Source organism: Pelmatolapia mariae, linkage group LG23 (genome assembly GCF_036321145.2).
Source record: "Pelmatolapia mariae isolate MD_Pm_ZW linkage group LG23, Pm_UMD_F_2, whole genome shotgun sequence".
NCBI classification, from domain to species: Eukaryota; Metazoa; Chordata; class Actinopteri; order Cichliformes; family Cichlidae; genus Pelmatolapia; species Pelmatolapia mariae.
Window position 1 is genome coordinate 43,754,160 of NC_086246.1, and position 18,850 is coordinate 43,773,009.

At 40.0% G+C, this 18,850-nt stretch overlaps 2 protein-coding genes across 2 annotated transcripts; both read right to left on the reverse strand.

Moving 5' to 3' along the window:
• Window positions 1-1,307: 1,307 nt before the first annotated feature.
• si:ch211-121a2.4 (transmembrane protein 205) lies at window positions 1,308-6,524 on the reverse strand. Its single transcript, XM_063466331.1, has 4 exons — window positions 6,426-6,524; window positions 5,472-5,686; window positions 4,182-4,345; window positions 1,308-4,095 (listed from the first exon to the last, which is right to left on the reverse strand). Exons 2-4 carry the CDS (start codon window positions 5,569-5,571, stop codon window positions 3,793-3,795), a joined length of 567 nt encoding a protein of 188 aa, XP_063322401.1. The 5' UTR covers window positions 5,572-5,686; window positions 6,426-6,524; the 3' UTR covers window positions 1,308-3,792.
• A 1,152-nt stretch (window positions 6,525-7,676) lies between these two features.
• Window positions 7,677-16,003, reverse strand: dhcr24 (24-dehydrocholesterol reductase). Its single transcript, XM_063466759.1, has 9 exons — window positions 15,668-16,003; window positions 14,923-15,078; window positions 13,558-13,663; window positions 12,957-13,075; window positions 11,001-11,264; window positions 10,776-10,919; window positions 8,712-8,909; window positions 8,442-8,620; window positions 7,677-8,338 (listed from the first exon to the last, which is right to left on the reverse strand). Exons 1-9 carry the CDS (start codon window positions 15,896-15,898, stop codon window positions 8,185-8,187), a joined length of 1,551 nt encoding a protein of 516 aa, XP_063322829.1. The 5' UTR covers window positions 15,899-16,003; the 3' UTR covers window positions 7,677-8,184.
• Between the last annotated feature and the right edge of the window lie 2,847 nt (window positions 16,004-18,850).

Below are 18,850 nucleotides of genomic sequence, written 5' to 3' on the forward strand. Positions count from 1 at the left end.
GTGTGCCTTTTTATGGCACACCAAAAAGAACAGAATTTTACCCAAACTGATACTTTTTAACATCTGCATCATTAGCATTCTCCGTTTAGCCAGATGCTGTGTTTCTAAAGTAATCCATTTAAGTTTCACAGAAACTATGAAAAACACGTTTGAAAACGCTGATGCTCCATTCATGGAACCAAGCTAATCCAGCATGGCTCTATAACTGTGACTGTTTAAATATGCGTTTTCCAGCAATTCACAAACTACAGTAGCATAATGGCGCCCCCTTCTGTAACACCTTTAAAATGCTGTCGGCCCACTTTTAAAGCTTTACGCTAGATAATGTGTTTCCAAATAGATCTCAGCGCATTATGTTTTCTCAGGAACAATGTAGTATTTTAAAGGCATAAATGTAGAGAGTTTAGTTGACAAAAGGTCTTCTACCTTAATTATTTTCTAATTTGCCACCACTAGGAGGCAGCAAATGCTGTAGAAAGCAGATTTTTTTAGTTATCATCAAAGCCCTCACAAATCACACTATTAACTCCTCCTAATGACCAGGCAATACAGAAGTATGAGTTGGCACTCTCTGAAAGCATGTGGTTGGTACAAGTCTGTAAACCAGTGCTGCTCAAGCCAAATATGCAAAGACTCCCAGAGTCGGTAATTTAAAAGTCATTCAGTCATACTTGCATCTCGTTTCAGTCCAGTGCATGAAGCACAGAAGCAGGTATTAAGGATATCTACTCTCACTGATATAAAAAGCCAAGAGGAGAAAAACGATCTAACACAGCAGCCGAGCTGTTATGAATTACTTTTTCAATAAGTATATTCACTGTTAGATTAGCAAACTACAAGTCTGATGGGCAGTACCACACAAGTAAGATCACCACAGCTAACAAGAGGGCCTTGTGTGCTGCTGAATGTGGAATCTGCCAAAGGACCTCCCTTACCTAAAATCAAGTGTATTTCCAGCACAAAGAACATCTTAATCAACCCAAAGTGGGCCTAGAAGAGAGCATATTTCTCCAATATTCATTGGCTCCCTGTTAAATCCACAATCAAATTTAAATTTAATTAAGCTTATAGTTGAGGCTGGATCAGGTGACACTGAACCCTACCTCAGTCATAGGCTGAGGCTCTGCTCTCTTCAGTGTCTTTTTATCCTGTCTTCCCAGTTGGCTGCAACTACTGAGTCTGGTTCTGTCTGCGGTTTCTTGTATCTTATATTGTGTGCAACATATTAGTGTAAAACTACTTTGGAGGGATGATTTAGATTTAAAAACAAACAAAAACATAACAGCAAGCTTTGGTTGAGGCATGAAATTTATAGAAAATATTTTTAATACAAAGTCACATGTTGAAACATCATGGATACAAACCCACTACCATTAACAACTCATGACCTTCTCTGACCTTGCTGGTCGTAACTTAAATGAGCACAACTAAACCCATTACCTCAAACTCAAATATGCACAAATGAATGTAAAAGGTAACCTAAACTAAATACTCATACCACATTTAAATTGATATACAATATACACATTAAAAACCGGCTGAACTTACAGACAGCAGTGTCCTGTCTTACATGTGCAGCTATCAAATTTTGCATTGCTTTGTTTTTTTTTTTTTTTTAAAAGTCCCACAAATGGGCACATAAAAAGGCACCTTCGTCAGTCCAGTCTGAACAAAACAGAACAGTTTTAACATCCGCACTATGCTGCAAATTCTCAATTATGGAAGTGCTGGTGTTAACGGCAGTTTTACATAGACATGTGCTACAAACAGAAGACGAAACACACTGATGCATTTCAACCAGGCAGGTGCAAAAAGGAGCGACTGTCACTGGCAGGAAGGGATTTAACATTTCAATATGCAAAGACACAGCTTAAAAGAAATGAGCACAGATCCTCTGTGCTCAGAGTGTGAAACAAAGACTTCAGAGATATTCAAACTAAAACAGCCTGATAGAACTGTAGTGGAAAAACACAACTTAAATATAATTTGATTTCACTTCAAGCCTACATAATTTTCCCCACAGACAGAGTGCATAAACACCCTAATGTACAACAAACTGAGGTCTTATAAAATAAAGCACAAGGAATTCAAGATACAGACCAAACAATATTTTAAATCTTCACCATTATATACAAAATAATATTCTCCTTTTAGGCAAAATGCAAGGTTCAAATTTGTACGGAGGCCATCCTGGGATATTAAGTGAAAACATCAAATGCAGAGATTCATTCAGGTTTTCAGACATTTGCTTACGGGGCTCCCAGAAGGTCACAATGGGTGTTCTTATGCTTTATGCATCACTTCCCCATTTGATCCAAAGAGAAAGTCTGAATGTATTATGATGTAATAATTATGTACAGTGTAAGAGCTGCTGATTATAACCACAAGTGGGCAGACCCCTTGCTGGCAAATTAATACAGACCTGCCTGAGCTACAAGTCTAGATGTACTAGAAACCATAGTAGTGTGTGGCATGTGTACTAGCAAGTCTCCTGCCGTTTCTGATAGAAGAAAAGGGGTCAAATGAGTGTCTGCTCAACCAGCATCACCTGTGGTAAGTGCCAGTACCAGTGCCTTTCACACTAAACACATGATATCAAGTAATGTAGGATGCAACACCTTGTAGGATGTTTATCGGCCAAGGGAAATTCAAGAGGTAATGGAAAAGTTACTGCACATGTATTAATGTACGTCTTTCTCTCAGTTTCATTGTGACATTCTGGGGGCACTATTATTATTACTATTACAGACATTTAGCCTAAGTAGACCCACATCAACTCAGCAAATTTCAATACTTTCGACCACATCAAAAACATGTCCCCACACTATTTTCTGGATCAATGCATCACTAGACAGCAGATCACTACAACCATCAAAGCTGCTAAACAAAAATAGTTATTTAATGCCATTTGTCACCACTGATTTACACTGATCAACAGAACAGTTATCACAGGAGCAGATCAAGGGTCTACCTGTTGGACGACTCTCACAACTAGACCGACCTGCTGTACGACAGAATAGTCTTCCTCCCTCCTCGTCGCTTCCTCAACAATAAATACAAACGAGCTGTTTACAGACAAACTAATGCACACCACAGCTAAAAGCAGCGCCGAATGCATACCACAGTAAAAGTGTTCTTTTTCATCTCAACCGGAGCTAGGAGAACTAAAGATAGTACAACCTTGCACTCTGAAGCATGAAGCACACACGGGCACGCACACGTACACACACGCACAAGTTCTTAAAGCAATGAAAGGGAAGCTAGACAAACCTGTGACACTACCCTGAATATGGGATAAAAACTCCACCCAACCAGAAAGAGTGGGAGTGAGCAGAATTGAAGCAGTTGCAGTTTCCCTAACTAAAGGGGCCCTTTTGTTGCGTACATATAAAAAATATCCAGTGGATTTGGTTGTTTTCTGATGCATGTCCTGTATCGCTACAACAAAGCTTACAAAAAAATCCACTGGCTCAATGTTACTATTAATCGTGAAAGGAAATCTCCAGGCAGCCAACACCATGAAGGCAAACTAGGTGAAAGGTGAAGCATTCCACACTGCACTCACTGACTCACCACTCCATAAGCCTTATGAGAGAAACATGGCAGTGTCCTTTCATTACTCCCAAAGGCGCTAGGAGGGGCAACTAGGCTTACCTGACATTTCATTGCACACTTTACAGAGAAAGACATTATGAATTAAATATATAAGTTATAGCGTCAATAAAAAAAGGAAGTGTTTGTCGATTTGTAAGGGACTGATTTAAAGGATCCAACAGTCCTGATGTGTCAGCTTTATAGTGCAACAAGGTTCTCGGCCATGTAACATAGGCTGTAGAAGTTACAGCCAATGCAGCAGAGGTTGCACAGAGAGGACAGCAGTCTGTAGAGCCAAAGGCGGCTGCTGAGGTGTCTGTATTTGACATCCGTCTCACATAGTTTAGCGTAAGCTTCACGGTTGGATGACAGCCCGATATCCTGACCCAGTCCGCATGCCTGCTCAATAAGATGCATGTCAGCCATAATCTCTGATGTCATTTGGCCAAACCACTGAGCATTGACGGCCGAAACTGTCACGGACACAAAGAAGATGAAGATCTGGTGGCAAAAGCAGAGAAAAAGATTTAGGAAATGTTCCAAAATGAGTGTCATGCAATGTAATAATATGATAAAACAAAACATACCTGAAAGGCTTCTCTGTCATCCAACATGTCACTTGGGTGATACACAGCATAGATAGTGAGGTTAAAGAAAGCACAGGCTGAACCGAGGTGGAGATAGAACGGGACCAGACGACTCTGAATAAAGCCATATGTGTGTCTGTTCAGGTGGTTGTTCATCACAAAACCTGAGCAGAATCAAGGACATTAACTCCACAGGCAAAATCAATACTATTTTATTTAAAAAAAGTTTTTTATTATCTCACACCAGTAACAACAAAGTCTGAAATCAAGTTTCATCTCAAAATTATAATTATATAATATAGATACAGGAATACATTTACATGCAGAGTTTTTAGTGGCACTGACATAATATGACCACAGTTATACTAAAGAACCAAGATGAAAAGAAACATACTGCAGCGTTAAAGCTAACAGGAAGGTCAGCTGCTGCAAAGCATGCAGCTAAGTTTGTGAAGGGCATTCCTCCACAAGCAAGGAATGTACACACCTTATAATAACAAAGTCAATATGTGTAAACTTTGCAAGCTACAAAACGCCAGGTGCAACCAATGCATTGCACTTTAAAAGCATTGTATGCTTGACGATTCTGAAACTAAAAGTGTGTCACAAACATCCACGGTATCGTTTTTTGGCTCCATCTTTCTGTCCCATGATATGCATGTGGTGGTGTTAATGGGTAATCTGGTGAAAGCAATCATGTTTAAAGACTGTAAAGTTACCAAGTGAAATTCAAATGTGTCAGAATAGTGGCCCTAATTTCTTTTAGTCATGGCCAAGTGATGGGCCTGTAAGAACCAAAACCTAAAAACCGAAGTATGACATGAATTGGGGTTTTGCAGAACTGTTACAACCCCCCCGCCCCCAGACATACTGAACACATACTCTGATCCAGTCACTTGTGTCACATTCAGGATGGCTGAGACTACACCGATACCAGGTTTTTTTCTCCATACTAAAGGTTTTGACCATTACGTCAAATACTGTCATTTTTGTTGGTTTTTCTACAATGGACATTGATTTAATCAAATACAAAATGTTCATTTGTTCATCAAATGGACATAAATATCATGAAAAGCACAGACTTATGTCAATTTAAGTAACACACTCATTGCTGGAGCAGATGCGCCATACTTATATCTGTAGTTAACCCCCCAAAAAGACAGTTTTCACTAGAAAAAAAACTGTGCTTCAGTAATGACTATAAACTAAACAGTTATCTCTTTATTGACCACTTGTACTTCCTATCATTCTCTTATCCTGTATTTGTGTGCATGTGTGTGTTATACCCACCTGAAACGAACGTGACCCAAATCTGCATCCCCCAATAAGTGGAGATCAGAATCAGCTGCAGTAGCTTCACAGTGAAGGTGGGCTCTTGGTCAGTGGGCATGCTTTCTCCACGGCCTCCAATACAGTGTGCAAAACAGGTAATGGTTTTTATCTCCCACCACCTGGGGTTTTCCTCTTTTTTTTCCCCTGAATGGAGGACTAGCAGGAGTACTCAGCTGCAAACATGCAAAATCAAAGTGCCATTAGCTACAAATTTTGGCTTTAAATGCTGAATTATCAGCGAATTATTTGCTACTGTGGCAAATCTTCCACAGTAGCAATAAACTTTTGACACAGCTTTACAAACAAAGCTTATCGAGCTTTCCAAATAACAATACATGGGATAAAGTAGGGTTTTACTTCCGTCACTGATGAAATCAGAGCACCTTAAACGACTTTAGAAACTTTCCTGTTAGGTTGCGGAAGCTAATATATTTTCACAATTAATAAAATTACGAAAATCGTACTAAATACAGTAAACCGACAATAGATACATCTTATTTAATACATAGTTTATTTTTAAGGAGCTGCAGAGGCGGTGTCTAATGTGTTGGACATGAAAATATTCAGTTAATCTGGAACACCTCTGCTGCGCATAAAACTACACACGGAACTTCAGCTACAACTCAGAAGTGCTGTGATAATATTTCACTCGAAGGTGGTTCGATAGCTTTAAGTTTTAACGAGTCGTGTGGCTTTTACAAATCGTCAAAGTCACCTTTACAATAATAATTTACGGCTAACGAAAAGTTGCTGGGTAGCTGTAGTAACAAAACTACACTGACTGACAGCTAACAGGTAGCTAAGGTTAACTGTGTGACTCACTTTATAAAACGTTTACTGAATAGCTAACTGAGAGCTTTATAATGATAAAAGAAAGAGGACTTAATGCTATAAACAATGTGAAGAACCTACCTGTGTTGGCAAAAGACTGCGGGCACCTTGCTGCAGTTGACTTTATAGTAAACTTACCAAACCGGCTGGCAGCTACTATCGCTGTCTGTAGAAGAGGGCGGACCCGCGAAGATGTCCCCTGGAAAAACTTCCCGTGTAGTCTTAACAGCAGATACTCGTTCCCCCTCAACAGGTAAAAGTTTCCATACACTCTGCACTAAGAAAAAAATAAATTAAAAAATTAATTGTGGTAACTAGGATGACTTTGGAAAGTAGCCAACTCCTCGTGTCCCTCTAGAAGTAAAACGATGTAATTTAATAGCTAGTTTTAAAGCATGATCTTCAAAATTAGCAAACCACAAATTTACAGACCACATGGGAATGTAGGATTGGATATTCTGCAGACACAGTCGGTGACCCCAACTGTCTAAGTCTGTGGTGAGTTCGTTAATCTACCTCTGCATGTCTTCTTTTGTATACTTTGCAGTTGAAGGCAGATATTTTACTGCGGCTTCATTTATCTATGATGTGGTTTAAAGTGTCTCGTTTATCTTGTGTAGCCTGTAATTGTATAGGGATGCCTCTTGCAGTATTATCTTTAATGTACATCTATCAGGTCTTACTTTGCATTTCAGTATAATCTCTGTTTTGATTATAAATTGCCCATCAGCTTTACATGCTCTGCCCTCTGGTGACCGTAAGCAGCTACAGCATGTAGATGGTAGTCTGTAAAGTTGTGCATAGGTTCTGGGTAGGAGCAGTTCACAACCACACCTGTTCTTTTGAGTCTTTTCCACAAGGAGAGGAACGGGACCGTATTTTGGACTCTCATTAAAGTAAACATTCCAGCCTCAATGAATATCATAGTTAAATAAAAACAACAATGCCTCCTCATACTCACTGTGCAGATTTTACCAGAATGATAAAACTAAATATGTTTCTGTTGTATTTCTATTTAATGTATTATTTATTTCAGACAGTATTTTTTCGCACGTAGTTTTAATTCCTAGTATAGTTTCAGTTTTCATTATGCAAATGTACTGTTTATAAGATTGGGGAAACCTGCAGTCAGCTGTCACTTGGATGAGTGGGAAACGTTTCTCCCACAAAATGCTACGTCCAGATGAACAGAATCAACTTTTGGAGATATAGTTTCAGTTGATTATAATAACCTTGTTAAAAACTAGTTATAAAATGGGTGGCTATAATTTAGCTTACATTTCAAATAATGTGAAATAACTGATGGGAAAAAGGCATGACAATGAGCTTTATTGCAGGAAAAGTTATAATTACATGTTATACACACCTGGAAATATAGTATAACCTTACACTGATATCAAAATAAGTTACAATATATACTTTTTAAAACTGAAAAACAGAAACCATGTATTATACATGTCTTCAAAGTGTATGGCACTTAGGGGAACAATAAGACAAAATTGCCAAACAGGGAGAAATTGCATAATATGTGCAGTATTAAACAGTTTGAAGATGAACTAAGCATTGCATTTTCATAAGAAGGCAAAAAAGTCACAAAAAACCCTTCATAATAAAATGCATCTGCTTCTTTGTCACATTGATAAAAAATGTCCCCACGGGCTGGTTTCCAAAATAAGTATTTCAGTGTGATTAGTCCCACTTTAGAAAATTTTGAGCTCTCTTTTTTTCCTAGAAACATTCAAAATGTAGCAGCTTTCACGAAAGCGTGAGCTGCCGACAGAAGCTTCATGTGTCTGCGACACAGGGCTGAATTCAGGCACCAGGTGATGGGAGATAAGGGTCAATGTCGGGCAGATTTACAGATTTTGTCATAGACTTCTGGAAAGGCTTCTTTACAACCTAATTCATCTCTCAATTTGTGGTACAACTGTCCATCAAACATCTCCCAGAACTCCTCTCGTTCCATGTAGACATCTGCATACAACATCTGGAATCTACATGCCAACGAAACAGCATAAGCAGTGTGAATTAAAGCAAAATATTTCATATCACTTTTGTTTCAGATGCTTCAATTTGTTTGTTTAATTTAAGACTCACCCATGAACATCTCTGACAAACTTCTCCAGCTGGCGTGTTGACGCTTTAGCTTCAAAATGTTTGACTTTAGGTTCCCCATAAGCCCCGATATCTACATACAGCTCCTCCTCTTGACCTTTGGGGTGAACCATCCCTCTGCCTGGTGGCAGCAGGAATGGACACAGCCACAGTGGGTACACCTAAAACAACACAAACCATTTCAATATTAAAGCATAAGTACCTCATACATAAACTAAGCGCCCGGCACACTGATCCATATTTGACTCTTACTTCAATGTCCTTGTGGAAGCGTGTGATGGCATCCTGCAGATGTTTCATGGGTACTAGCATGTCCTGGACCACGTGGTGCTGCTCATAGAGACGTCTGATGGTTTCTCCCTGGGTGAGCTTCAGCAGCGAGATCTTGGGAGGCACCATCCAGCCGAAAAGCCAGCGGAACACGGGGTTGTTGCCAAACGGAATAATATCCTGCAGAAAAGGCACAAATGTACACAGAGATACTAAAATGTCCCTCTGTAATGTATCGTGCTGACTCTAATATAACTAATATGACTTTAATATGGAGAATTCCCTGTACTTGATTTTCATGATTCATTGTCTGATTTTAAAATCACAGATCACATGCTTTTTTTTCTGTTTATATATTTTTAAAATTTAAAATTCAAAAGAAACAGAACATGTAGACACACAAACATACATAAAAATAAAATAATTAAAAAATCAGGTTTTAAAAAACTCTTCTTTCTTGAAAGTTTTATTTCTATCACAGTGAGAATTTTAATTAAATATGACAGTCCTGAAAATGCAGTATACCACGACCACGACTTCTGCTATCAAAATAAGTTACAATATATGAAAACAGGATTTCAGGATTCTTCCACACATCTTATTAGCTTTTATTAATCACAGTCTGTAGCCCAAAATTGGAAGTAAAAAGTAATTGCTTTGAAACTGTAAGCTGCACAGAGAACTGATTTCATAATCACAGAACAGGGTTAGAATAGCAAGCTGTGACCAGATGTACTAGGATATTGTGATAACTGTTGACACTACATTTGACATATTATTGATTCTGACATATACTGATCAAGCATAACATTACGACCACTGTTTGTGATGGCTAGACGACTGAGTCAGAGCATCTCCAAATCTGTGTATCTATCAAAAGTGCTCCAAGGAAGCGACAGGGTCATGGGGGATCGAAGGCCTGCTCATGTGGTCTGATCAAACAGACAAGCTGTAGCTCAAACTGCCCAAAAATTTAATGGTGGTTCTGATGGATGGCCGGATGTGTGTGCATCTCTTATCTGACGAATACCTGGCAGCAGATAGGTGGTATAGGGAAAAGGCAAGCCGGCAGAGGCTGTGGGCATTGTTCTCCTGGGAAACCCTGGATCCTGCCATCCATGCGGATGTTACTTTGACAGGTACTAACCTACCTAAGCAATGTTGCAGACCATTTACAGCCTTTCATAGAAACAGTATTCCCTGATGGCTGTGGCCTCTTTCAGCAGGATAATGCGTCCTGCCATAAAACAAAAATGGTTTAGGAATGGTTTGAGAAGCACAACAAAAACTTTGAGTTGTTGACTTGGCCCCCAGATTTCCCAGATCCAATCAAGCATCTGTGGGACAAGCAAATTCTGGACAATCAAATGCAATCCATGGAGGCCCCACCTCACAACTTTCAGGTTTAAGGATCTGTTGCTAACATCTTGGTGCCACAGTAAACATTAGGGGTCTAGAGGAGTCCATGTCCCGACTGGGCGACCAAATATTAGGCAGGTGGTTATAATGTTGTGCCTGATCAGTGTGTCAAATAGCATGGTAGCGTCAGTACTGGCTTTGATCTTCTTACTTTCCACCGGAGGGCAGTGCTAACCTACCAATCACGGTCTGATGCCACCATGTCCAACAACAAAAACGATTCCTATCACAGATTGTCAGTTAGCGATTTAATCAAATCATCATTAAGCCCTGTTTCTGCCTGCTTTTCCCTGCACTGTCAACAAACACAAAATCCTTTGCAAAACAGCATCCAAAAGCCCAGACGTGACTCAACGAAATCTGTCAAACCAATACAATGCATAATTCATCACACCATTTACTGTTACAGAAACAAAGGATGCCAAGCCCTCCTCACTAATGGCTAATGGTGTGTGAGGGTGAGGGATAGGGATAGAGAGACAGAAAGAGACAAAGAGCATGCATTAGAGCCTACTAAAGAGAAGTAAGACAGCAAATTGGTAAGATGATGACAAGCTAAAATGTGACAGATTTATGCACCCCCTCAGTATAATCCTAAAGCAGATAAAATCTGTTGTGTGTGAGTACCTGAAGCTCCCAGAAGATACTGCGTGTGTGTCTGTGATAGTAGTGTCTCAGAGGGATGTACTCAACTCCAGCGCAGTCTTTCTTCAGGTAGCCCTCCACGTGTTTAAAGAACCAGGGTTTAAAGTGCAGGCCGATTCTGTTAATCTGATGTTGAAGAGGAAACGGGAAGGTTAATATGATAAAACAAATGAAAACAAATCGCAAGCACAGTCAAAGATGCCTTACCTTGTCAGGCTCTGCGTGGTCAGTCATGGTTCCTGTCATGATAACAGCACTATCCAGACTATACTGGAGTCCCTCAACAAATGTGTTCTGCTTGTTCGCAGAAGCTTCGGTGAAGCGTTTACAGATGTTCTCAAGCCCTCTGACTGGCTCATAGTGCAGCTTCACCCAAGGCTTAGCTGGGACTATTTTAATCTCAGCGGCAACCAAGAAGCCCAGAGTGCCACAGGACCACGGGACAGCATGGAATAGATCCGAGTTCTCCTCCTTTATGAAGAAGGAAAAAAATTACAAAGGTGTGTGGCCCTCTTCTGAATATGACTGTGAAGAGCCAGGCTTTCTGACATTAGGCTATTTGTCTCAGTTTTTCTCACATACTTCACAGTAGCGACCAGTTTATCTTCTCACAAAGATCACGCTGTCTGCTTTTGGGGTGAAAAATCATAACATGCCAGTGTGACAAACCACACTGTGGCTTGGAACACAGTGTATTTGTCTTTGATGAATATAAATACAAATGTGATTTGATAAAAATGTCAAACTATCAGATTATGTAATTATAGAGTCATAATTGGCGTGACTTGGATGTAAGAAATACAGACTGCTTAATGGTTGAAGACCAAAAGTAGCTTGCTGTTGTTCTCAGGCTATGTGAAGTCATTACAAAGGTAATCCAAGAACCAGCTACGAGAAAGGAAAATGTAAACCAAAAATATAAATGACCACTTTACCACATTACTGTGATTAGTTATTTTATTTTACCAGCAAACAGTTGTCATCTTTTGATTCTACATTATAGAACAACGTCTGATAAATAGCCTATTTTTAGCTCGAGAGAGTTAGAGGGAATTACGCCGGAATTTTTACTCAATCCTTGCCCATTTCTGGTAAACAGAAGGACTTAAAATAGATAATATTAACTAGAATAGACTAAACAGAGACAAAAATGATAATCATAACATCAGTGACATAGTAGCTCACCCCAATTCAGAGGTTACTGAAATGTATGAAGTACAGAAAGAAAGCTATAGTTTGTGTTGTTATTGGTTGGCTGTATTACACAAACTATTGAGAACAAAAATCTATTGTCATTGAGGCTCACAATCATATCCAGGATAAATGAATTTCCTTCAGCTAAAATCTGACCAAACTCTAGGACTACTAGCGATTGTTATGAAAAATGTAAAACTGCCTGTAAAATGACCAATGTGACACTGATCTTAAGCACAATTGGGATGAAGACTCATCAGGGGTGGGCAATTAATTTTCCCAAGTGGCCAAATGAAAAACTAGGCTTGTTGCGGAGGGCAAAACCATCAAACTTATAAAGAGATGAAGTTATTATTTAGCAGAACTGAGTTCAGCTTAAGCTGGGATAGGCTCCAGCCCCCTCCTATGCGACCCTGTTAAGGATACGTGGAAGAGAATGGAAGAAACAGTCGTAGTTTCTCATGTGGCCTATTAGCCCACCCTTGCATTAGGTGATCAGTGTGTACAAGTTTCACTAAAATCTGATCAAAACTTGAGGAGGAGTACCGATTTGTGAACTGTGCAGAAACAGATTAGCCCACTGGTCCTTTGACCAGGTGAGCTAAGAAGGAGAAATGTTTCTATCCACTGAAACTGAGGGTAAAAGTTTCCATAGTTATTTTTCATGGTGAAATTTTAGTGCTTTCTTGCTAATGAACCTTCTACCATGAATTAAAACCATGCTAATATAGTGAACACCAGATACTCCATCTTAGCAAAGCTGGTTTCACTGCCTATGGATATTTCTTCAAATAGAAAGGCAAAGATAGCGTAATTGAAATCATAATTTTGTTATCTCAAAAAGCAGGGATAATTTAGTAAGGCATGAGTGCAAGGATGGCATACTAACCCACAAAACTCTCTTTAGAATACAAGCTCCTGGACTCAGACATATATCATCTATATACTTAACACAAAATCAATACTCACCTCTGTGCAGCGTACTAAACTGCCATCAGCTAGAACTAGTTCATAGGCAACACAGATGTGCTGAAACAGCCCATAAATATGGGATGACGACTCTATGCCGGTACCCATCACTAGCCCACCTGAGAGAGGACAGAGAATCATAAACGTTCTTTACTAATTCAATTTCTACCCGGGTGAGTACAACACCAGGCGGACACATGAGCAGACAGGAACATGTGCCTGCTGTGAGTGTGTGTGTGTGTGTGTGTGTGTGCGCGTGTGTGGACATGAGGATAAATTAATGTACTGCGGCCTGATTGGAAAACATTAGACTGTTGATGCGTTGTTTATAACATCAGGAAATCCATTATGAAACCCAATCCAGGGGTGCTTCCAACACTGCAGCCATTTCCTCCCAGTTTCGTCTTTTGAGCTACAACATCAGTCCTCTAACGCGATTAGAAGAGTCGTTGAGGCTCTAAACAGGATGCAGTGACTGACAGAGGAAATGCAGGATTTACATCAGTGAAATCGGTGTCGACATCATCGGTACATCTCTCTATTTGCAGAAACCACAGAAGGTGCCGATCCATGATTCCAATGAAAATAAAGCACAACGTACCCACAGTGAGGTCATCCAGCTCTGGCAGCACTGGCAATGTCCAGCCAATGGAATTGAGGAGAGCGGTGACTTGACCCATGTTTGCCAGCGGTTCAACTCTAACCACCTAAAAAACAAATATCTTTTTAAGTAACAATCCACCAGCAGGTTCTCCTGCTTCCATCTCACCCTTCTTTGTCACACCAACCCCTCTGCATGTCCTTCTTCACTACAGCTTCCTCTTTTGCTTCTGCCTGCCAACTCTATATTCAACACTATCCCTCCTCAAACACATGTCCAAATCATCTTGCCTCTATCTTTGTCTCAAAAGATAGATCCTCACAATTTACGTGGAACTCGTGCCTGCATGAAAGTATTGAGCCAAATAATTAGACAATCTGCCATGCAGAAATAAACACTTTCTGTGAATGTAAGAAATGGCCTCAGTCTATCCATCCATGTACAAACTGTTTGATTCCAACACTGTCTGGACTATTTGGACTGCATGGACTACATGGACATTTATAAACTGCTCAGTCCACCTTAAAGACTTAGGGTTAAGGACGATCAATAATTTTCAGTCACTGGTCGAGAATAGTTTTCCACTTTTAATTAGGTCTTCGATTTCTCTCAAAGTTTTAACACTCATCTAAAGACCCACCTCTGTTTACAACGTGATCCTTACACATAGCTTTTATTATGTTTCATATCTTATTTGTTACTGTACAATGCTGTTTGTGTTATGATTTGTGTCCATATACTACTATTAGCTCCTTTTGGCAGCTCTCTTATTACACTATACACTAAAGTGTCACCAGAGTGGATGGATCCACATAATTCATTTGGAAGATTTTAACGCCGGATTCCCTTTCTGTTGCACCCCTCCCAGGGATTTATGTCTCCTCCTGGTTCCAAATCGGGGCTCTCTCATGCATTAAACAATTATGTCAACTGCTTTACAGAGCTCAGAAATAATGGGTGAATTAACATTAATGTCTGGTTAAGATATTGCAATAATTCACCCAACTTTTATCTGATTGGCTCATTGTTGCTGAGCTCTCTTTAAAGACACATTTTTAAACATGTTTTATAAATAAACAGACAAAATCAATCAAATAGCTGCCATTCACATCATAAAACAAGACGTGGTAAATTAACATAGCCATTCTTTTCCCTACAGATAGAAAGTTTTTATTATTATGATAGATGTCAAAGCACAATTTTTTAAAATAATACCTCTATTGTCTTTTCATTACTATCTGACTTACTAACTGGGGAACTTGACAGAACTGAGCCCAGGTTGATGCTGTTTCATCGGTTACAAATATTTCTGGTTGAGTTCACAGATACGAAACACTTGGAGCTGAGTTTGTTGCCCCCTCATACCTGCCTCTTTGTGTCCACCTCTAGAATGTCCATCATGTTGATCATAATGTTCTTGTGGGTTTTCTTGTACTTGCCCACTCTGAGAGACACGGTGAGCCAGCCGGGGCGACCTGTACACATGTAGGTTCTAGCGCCCTCCTTTCTCCAGTCGCGCACCTGAAATGTCAAATATGGAGATGTCCTGGTTGGTATCCATTAGGTGACAACATACATTAATGTATATGAGATTGTTTGCTATTTTTAAGGACATTTTTAAGGACAGAAAAGCTAAGATAGGTTTTCTGTATATGATGCCTGCATGACATGGGGATAAGCAAAATCCTTTTAGTGATACAGCTGTGATTAGTTAATAAGTTTAAGTTATTGAATAACTGATTCCCTTTAAATGAGTCTAATTAGTTGAGGTGAAGCCACACCACTGTTTAACTTTAAAAAGCTGCTTGTAATCCACAGATTATACACACACAGTACATCTGTTATCCTATCCGAAACAAAATGCAGCCTGTTAAAGTTTTCACAAGTATGACTCACTGCAAACAACACATGAAACTTTATGATCAATAACTATTTGACTGTAATTGTTATTGATCATTAAATATCATGGTGGCCCAAATTAAAAGGGACGACTCTGCAACATGAATGAAACATTGAGATGTAATAGAAATAAAGCTGCGTGCCTTATTAGTTTAGTAATGACTGAAAAGGACAGTGCAGCTCTGACACCTGTTCACGCGGACACGCTCACCTGTCTCTGGATGTCTCGCACGCGCTGGTCGTGCAGTTTGGGCGCAGAACACATCTTGAAAATGAGCCACGCTCTCGCATAGTAATACACATCAAATATAACGGAGAGCGGCAGCAGGAACAAGCACACAAAAATCCACCTCTGGTGAACTATCACGTAATCTAGACCTTTAACTTTGATCCACAGCAGGAACAAAACCACCAAACCTCCTAAATACAACAGTGGGACCATCGTGTCCGGGCAGATCGGCACTCACTCTCCTCTCTTTCCAAACTAAAGATATCTGCTTCACTTCTCAGCTGGGGAAGTAGCGCTTTGGTGAACTCTGTATTGATTATCCCAACCCCCAAAACTCGATTTCTGATCACCCCTTCGCTGGGATAGGTGAGTACGGCTAGGTGGTAGGCAAGCCCCTCCCCTGCTTAACATTGATTGGGCGATAATACCAAAGGGGCGGAACCTGTCGTGTAAGCTTTAAGTTAACTGGTCCACTAAGTGACTGAAGGGAATGCCAGAAACGTAGCCTTTTTGTTGTTTACCCAATCACGGAGCACGCAGGCTGTCACACCATGCACCCTGTCCTCATGGCTGTGTTACAACACTGTATTTAAACAGTATCACAGGTTGGACCCTGTAGTTTAATGCGGACACTTTAAGTTTAAATTAACTTCTTTAGTTTCTTGCAGAAACAGGCTTTGTCATAATCAGTGCATAAATGCACTCCCAACATGTCCATGGCTGTAGGTCAGTTACATGCATTGTTCTCCCCATCTTTTATAAAGTAACTGGTCCATTAGATACATGCTCATTTATAGTGTGCGCATGTAAATCACTGGATAGTAATATACCTAGGTGTGCCTACCCCCTTTGGTGCAGATTAGCTGTTGAAAGGAGAGACATTAATGATCCTTTCTGGTCGAATCAAAGCAGCCTACCTTTCCACAGTATTGGCATCATTAGGTTAAATGGCTGGAGTTTGTGTTTACTACTAATAGCAAAAGTTAAAAAGCTAAAATTGTAACAGTTACACCTTTTAAAATAAAAGCTGACCTATGTCTGAATACATTTTCACAAGCATGCGCTTAGCCAGCTATGAGGCCACCAAGGTTCACAGTGTGGTCTTTTTTTCAATTCATTTTTTTATTTTATTTTATTTTGGAGTTTAAAAATTGAAGCCAAATGAAAGTAGACACTCAGTAAACAGCCAACTTTTAGACAGACTGTGGCTAAATCTATCAACACATTAAGTTTTAGGATGCATTGGTGCAAATGACTGGGATGTCTTCATAAAAGCAAATCAAGTAGCTTGTATTGTCATTTCTGATCTGAGCACCCTAACCTCATCTGAACCTCATCTGCTCCTGACAAATACCTCCTACAATATAATACCAGATTGACAGGTCTCAGTCCATAACAACAATCTAAAGGTCCAGGTGAAAATGGCTTGTTTATATCAGACATCAAAGGACTATGGCCAGACTGCTTCAAGTTGATAGGCAGGCAACAATAACATAAATTACCACTCGTTACAACAATGATATGCAGCAGAGCATCTCTGAATGCACTTTACATCCACATCGAACCTTAAAGCAGATGGACTGCAGTATAAGACCACACCAGGTGCCACTTCTGTCAGCTAAGAATGGGAAATTGAGGCTGCAATTCAGGCACACTAAAACTGGATTACATAAGTTTAGAAAGATGCTGCCTGCTCTAATGTCTTGATTTCTGCTGCTTTCATTCAGATGGTATGGTGAGAATTTGGCATTAATGACATAAAAGCATGAATCCATGCAGCATTGTATCAATGTTTTAGGCTGGAGATAATGGTTTAATAGTTAGGGTATTATCTTGTTGGCACACCGTGGGCCCCTTAGTACCAACTGAGCATCATCTGTACACCACAGCCTGTCTGAGTATTGTTGCCATCCTTTAATGACCACAGTGTCCCCATCCTCTGATGGCTGCTTCCAGCAGGATAGCATGTCATGTAACAAATCCCAAATCATTTGAAAATCATTTCTGGAACACAACAATAAGTTCAGTCTCCTCAAATGCCCTCCACTGTCACCAGATCTCAATCCAATAGAGCACTTTTGGGATGTGGTGGAACAGGAGATTCCCATCATGGATGTGCAGCCGACAAATCTGCAGCAGCTGTGCGATGCTGTCATGTCAATATTGGCCAAAATCTCTGAGGAATATTTTCAGCACCTTTGCCATAAAGAATTAAATTTACCCTTAAAGCAAAAGGGGGTCAAACATGATGGTAGCAAGGTGTACTGAATGATGTGTCCAGTCAGGGTATAGTTTACATTGGTTGGTAATTAACCCTGTAACAAATTCAGTAGGTGTTTTTCATCAAACTGTGTGGTAAGCAAAAATGGAAAATCCTCTTCCAAGTAATTTCTCTTTAAAAGGAAGCATCCTTTATACGTCACTCTAACTTGTTCACGATCTGCTGCTGTGATGTGGATTGTTTCATAATGTGGAAAACATATTTTGTTACAGGATATAGGACTGAACTTGTGTCTATTTTACATCCAGTACGTCCATTTATGTTTAGAGAAGTGGCTTTGGCACTCTCTCTCTCCCTCTTACTCTCTCTCTCTCTGAAACACACACACACACACACACACACACACACACACACACACACACACACACACACACACACACACACACACACACACACACAGGCTAAAGTGGTACCCTTCAGACACATTAGACAGAGGGAGGGTGGGGCGCCAGTAAAGATTTCTTAATGGGCTCGGCCGCTCTCTCGTCCATCTGCCTTGATGATAAACACACAGCTACTCAACATTAGCCTGATGCGCCTCAAAGCAGTCGACATTTTATTTCTCTTTATTTTTCAACAAACTGTCACTTTTAGGACTTTTCCGCTGCTGGAGACCAACAAAGCAAGAACCAACACACATGGTGAATGATCAGGAGTATTTTATCAGTAATGGAGCCGGAAATGACGGGATCAAAAGAGTAAAAATTAGGAGGAATTCCATGTCACAGGATTTCTGGAACTGTGGAGTAAATTTTTTGGATGCCTGGTCAGTGTCAGAGCGCATGGGGAACACACTTTGTGAGTCTGTTTATGTGTGAGTGACACTAACCAGCCGGTCACAGCCACACAGTAACCTCTGAAACAGTTAACAGTCCTGGAGAAGG

Coding starts and splice junctions, on each gene's coding strand:
- si:ch211-121a2.4 (XM_063466331.1), bottom strand. CDS start 5,571: ATGCCCACTGACCAAGAGCCCACCTTCACTGTGAAGCTACTGCAGCTG. Junction 4,346..5,471: donor TTGGGTCACGTTCGTTTCAG/GTGGGTATAACA, acceptor GATTCTGCTCAG/GTTTTGTGATGAACAACCAC. Junction 4,096..4,181: donor ATGACAGAGAAGCCTTTCAG/GTATGTTTTGTT, acceptor TTTTGCCACCAG/ATCTTCATCTTCTTTGTGTC.
- dhcr24 (XM_063466759.1), bottom strand. CDS start 15,898: ATGGTCCCACTGTTGTATTTAGGAGGTTTGGTGGTTTTGTTCCTGCTG. Junction 10,920..11,000: donor ACCACGCAGAGCCTGACAAG/GTAAGGCATCTT, acceptor CTTCAACATCAG/ATTAACAGAATCGGCCTGCA. Junction 8,621..8,711: donor GCTTCCACAAGGACATTGAA/GTAAGAGTCAAA, acceptor GTGTTGTTTTAG/GTGTACCCACTGTGGCTGTG.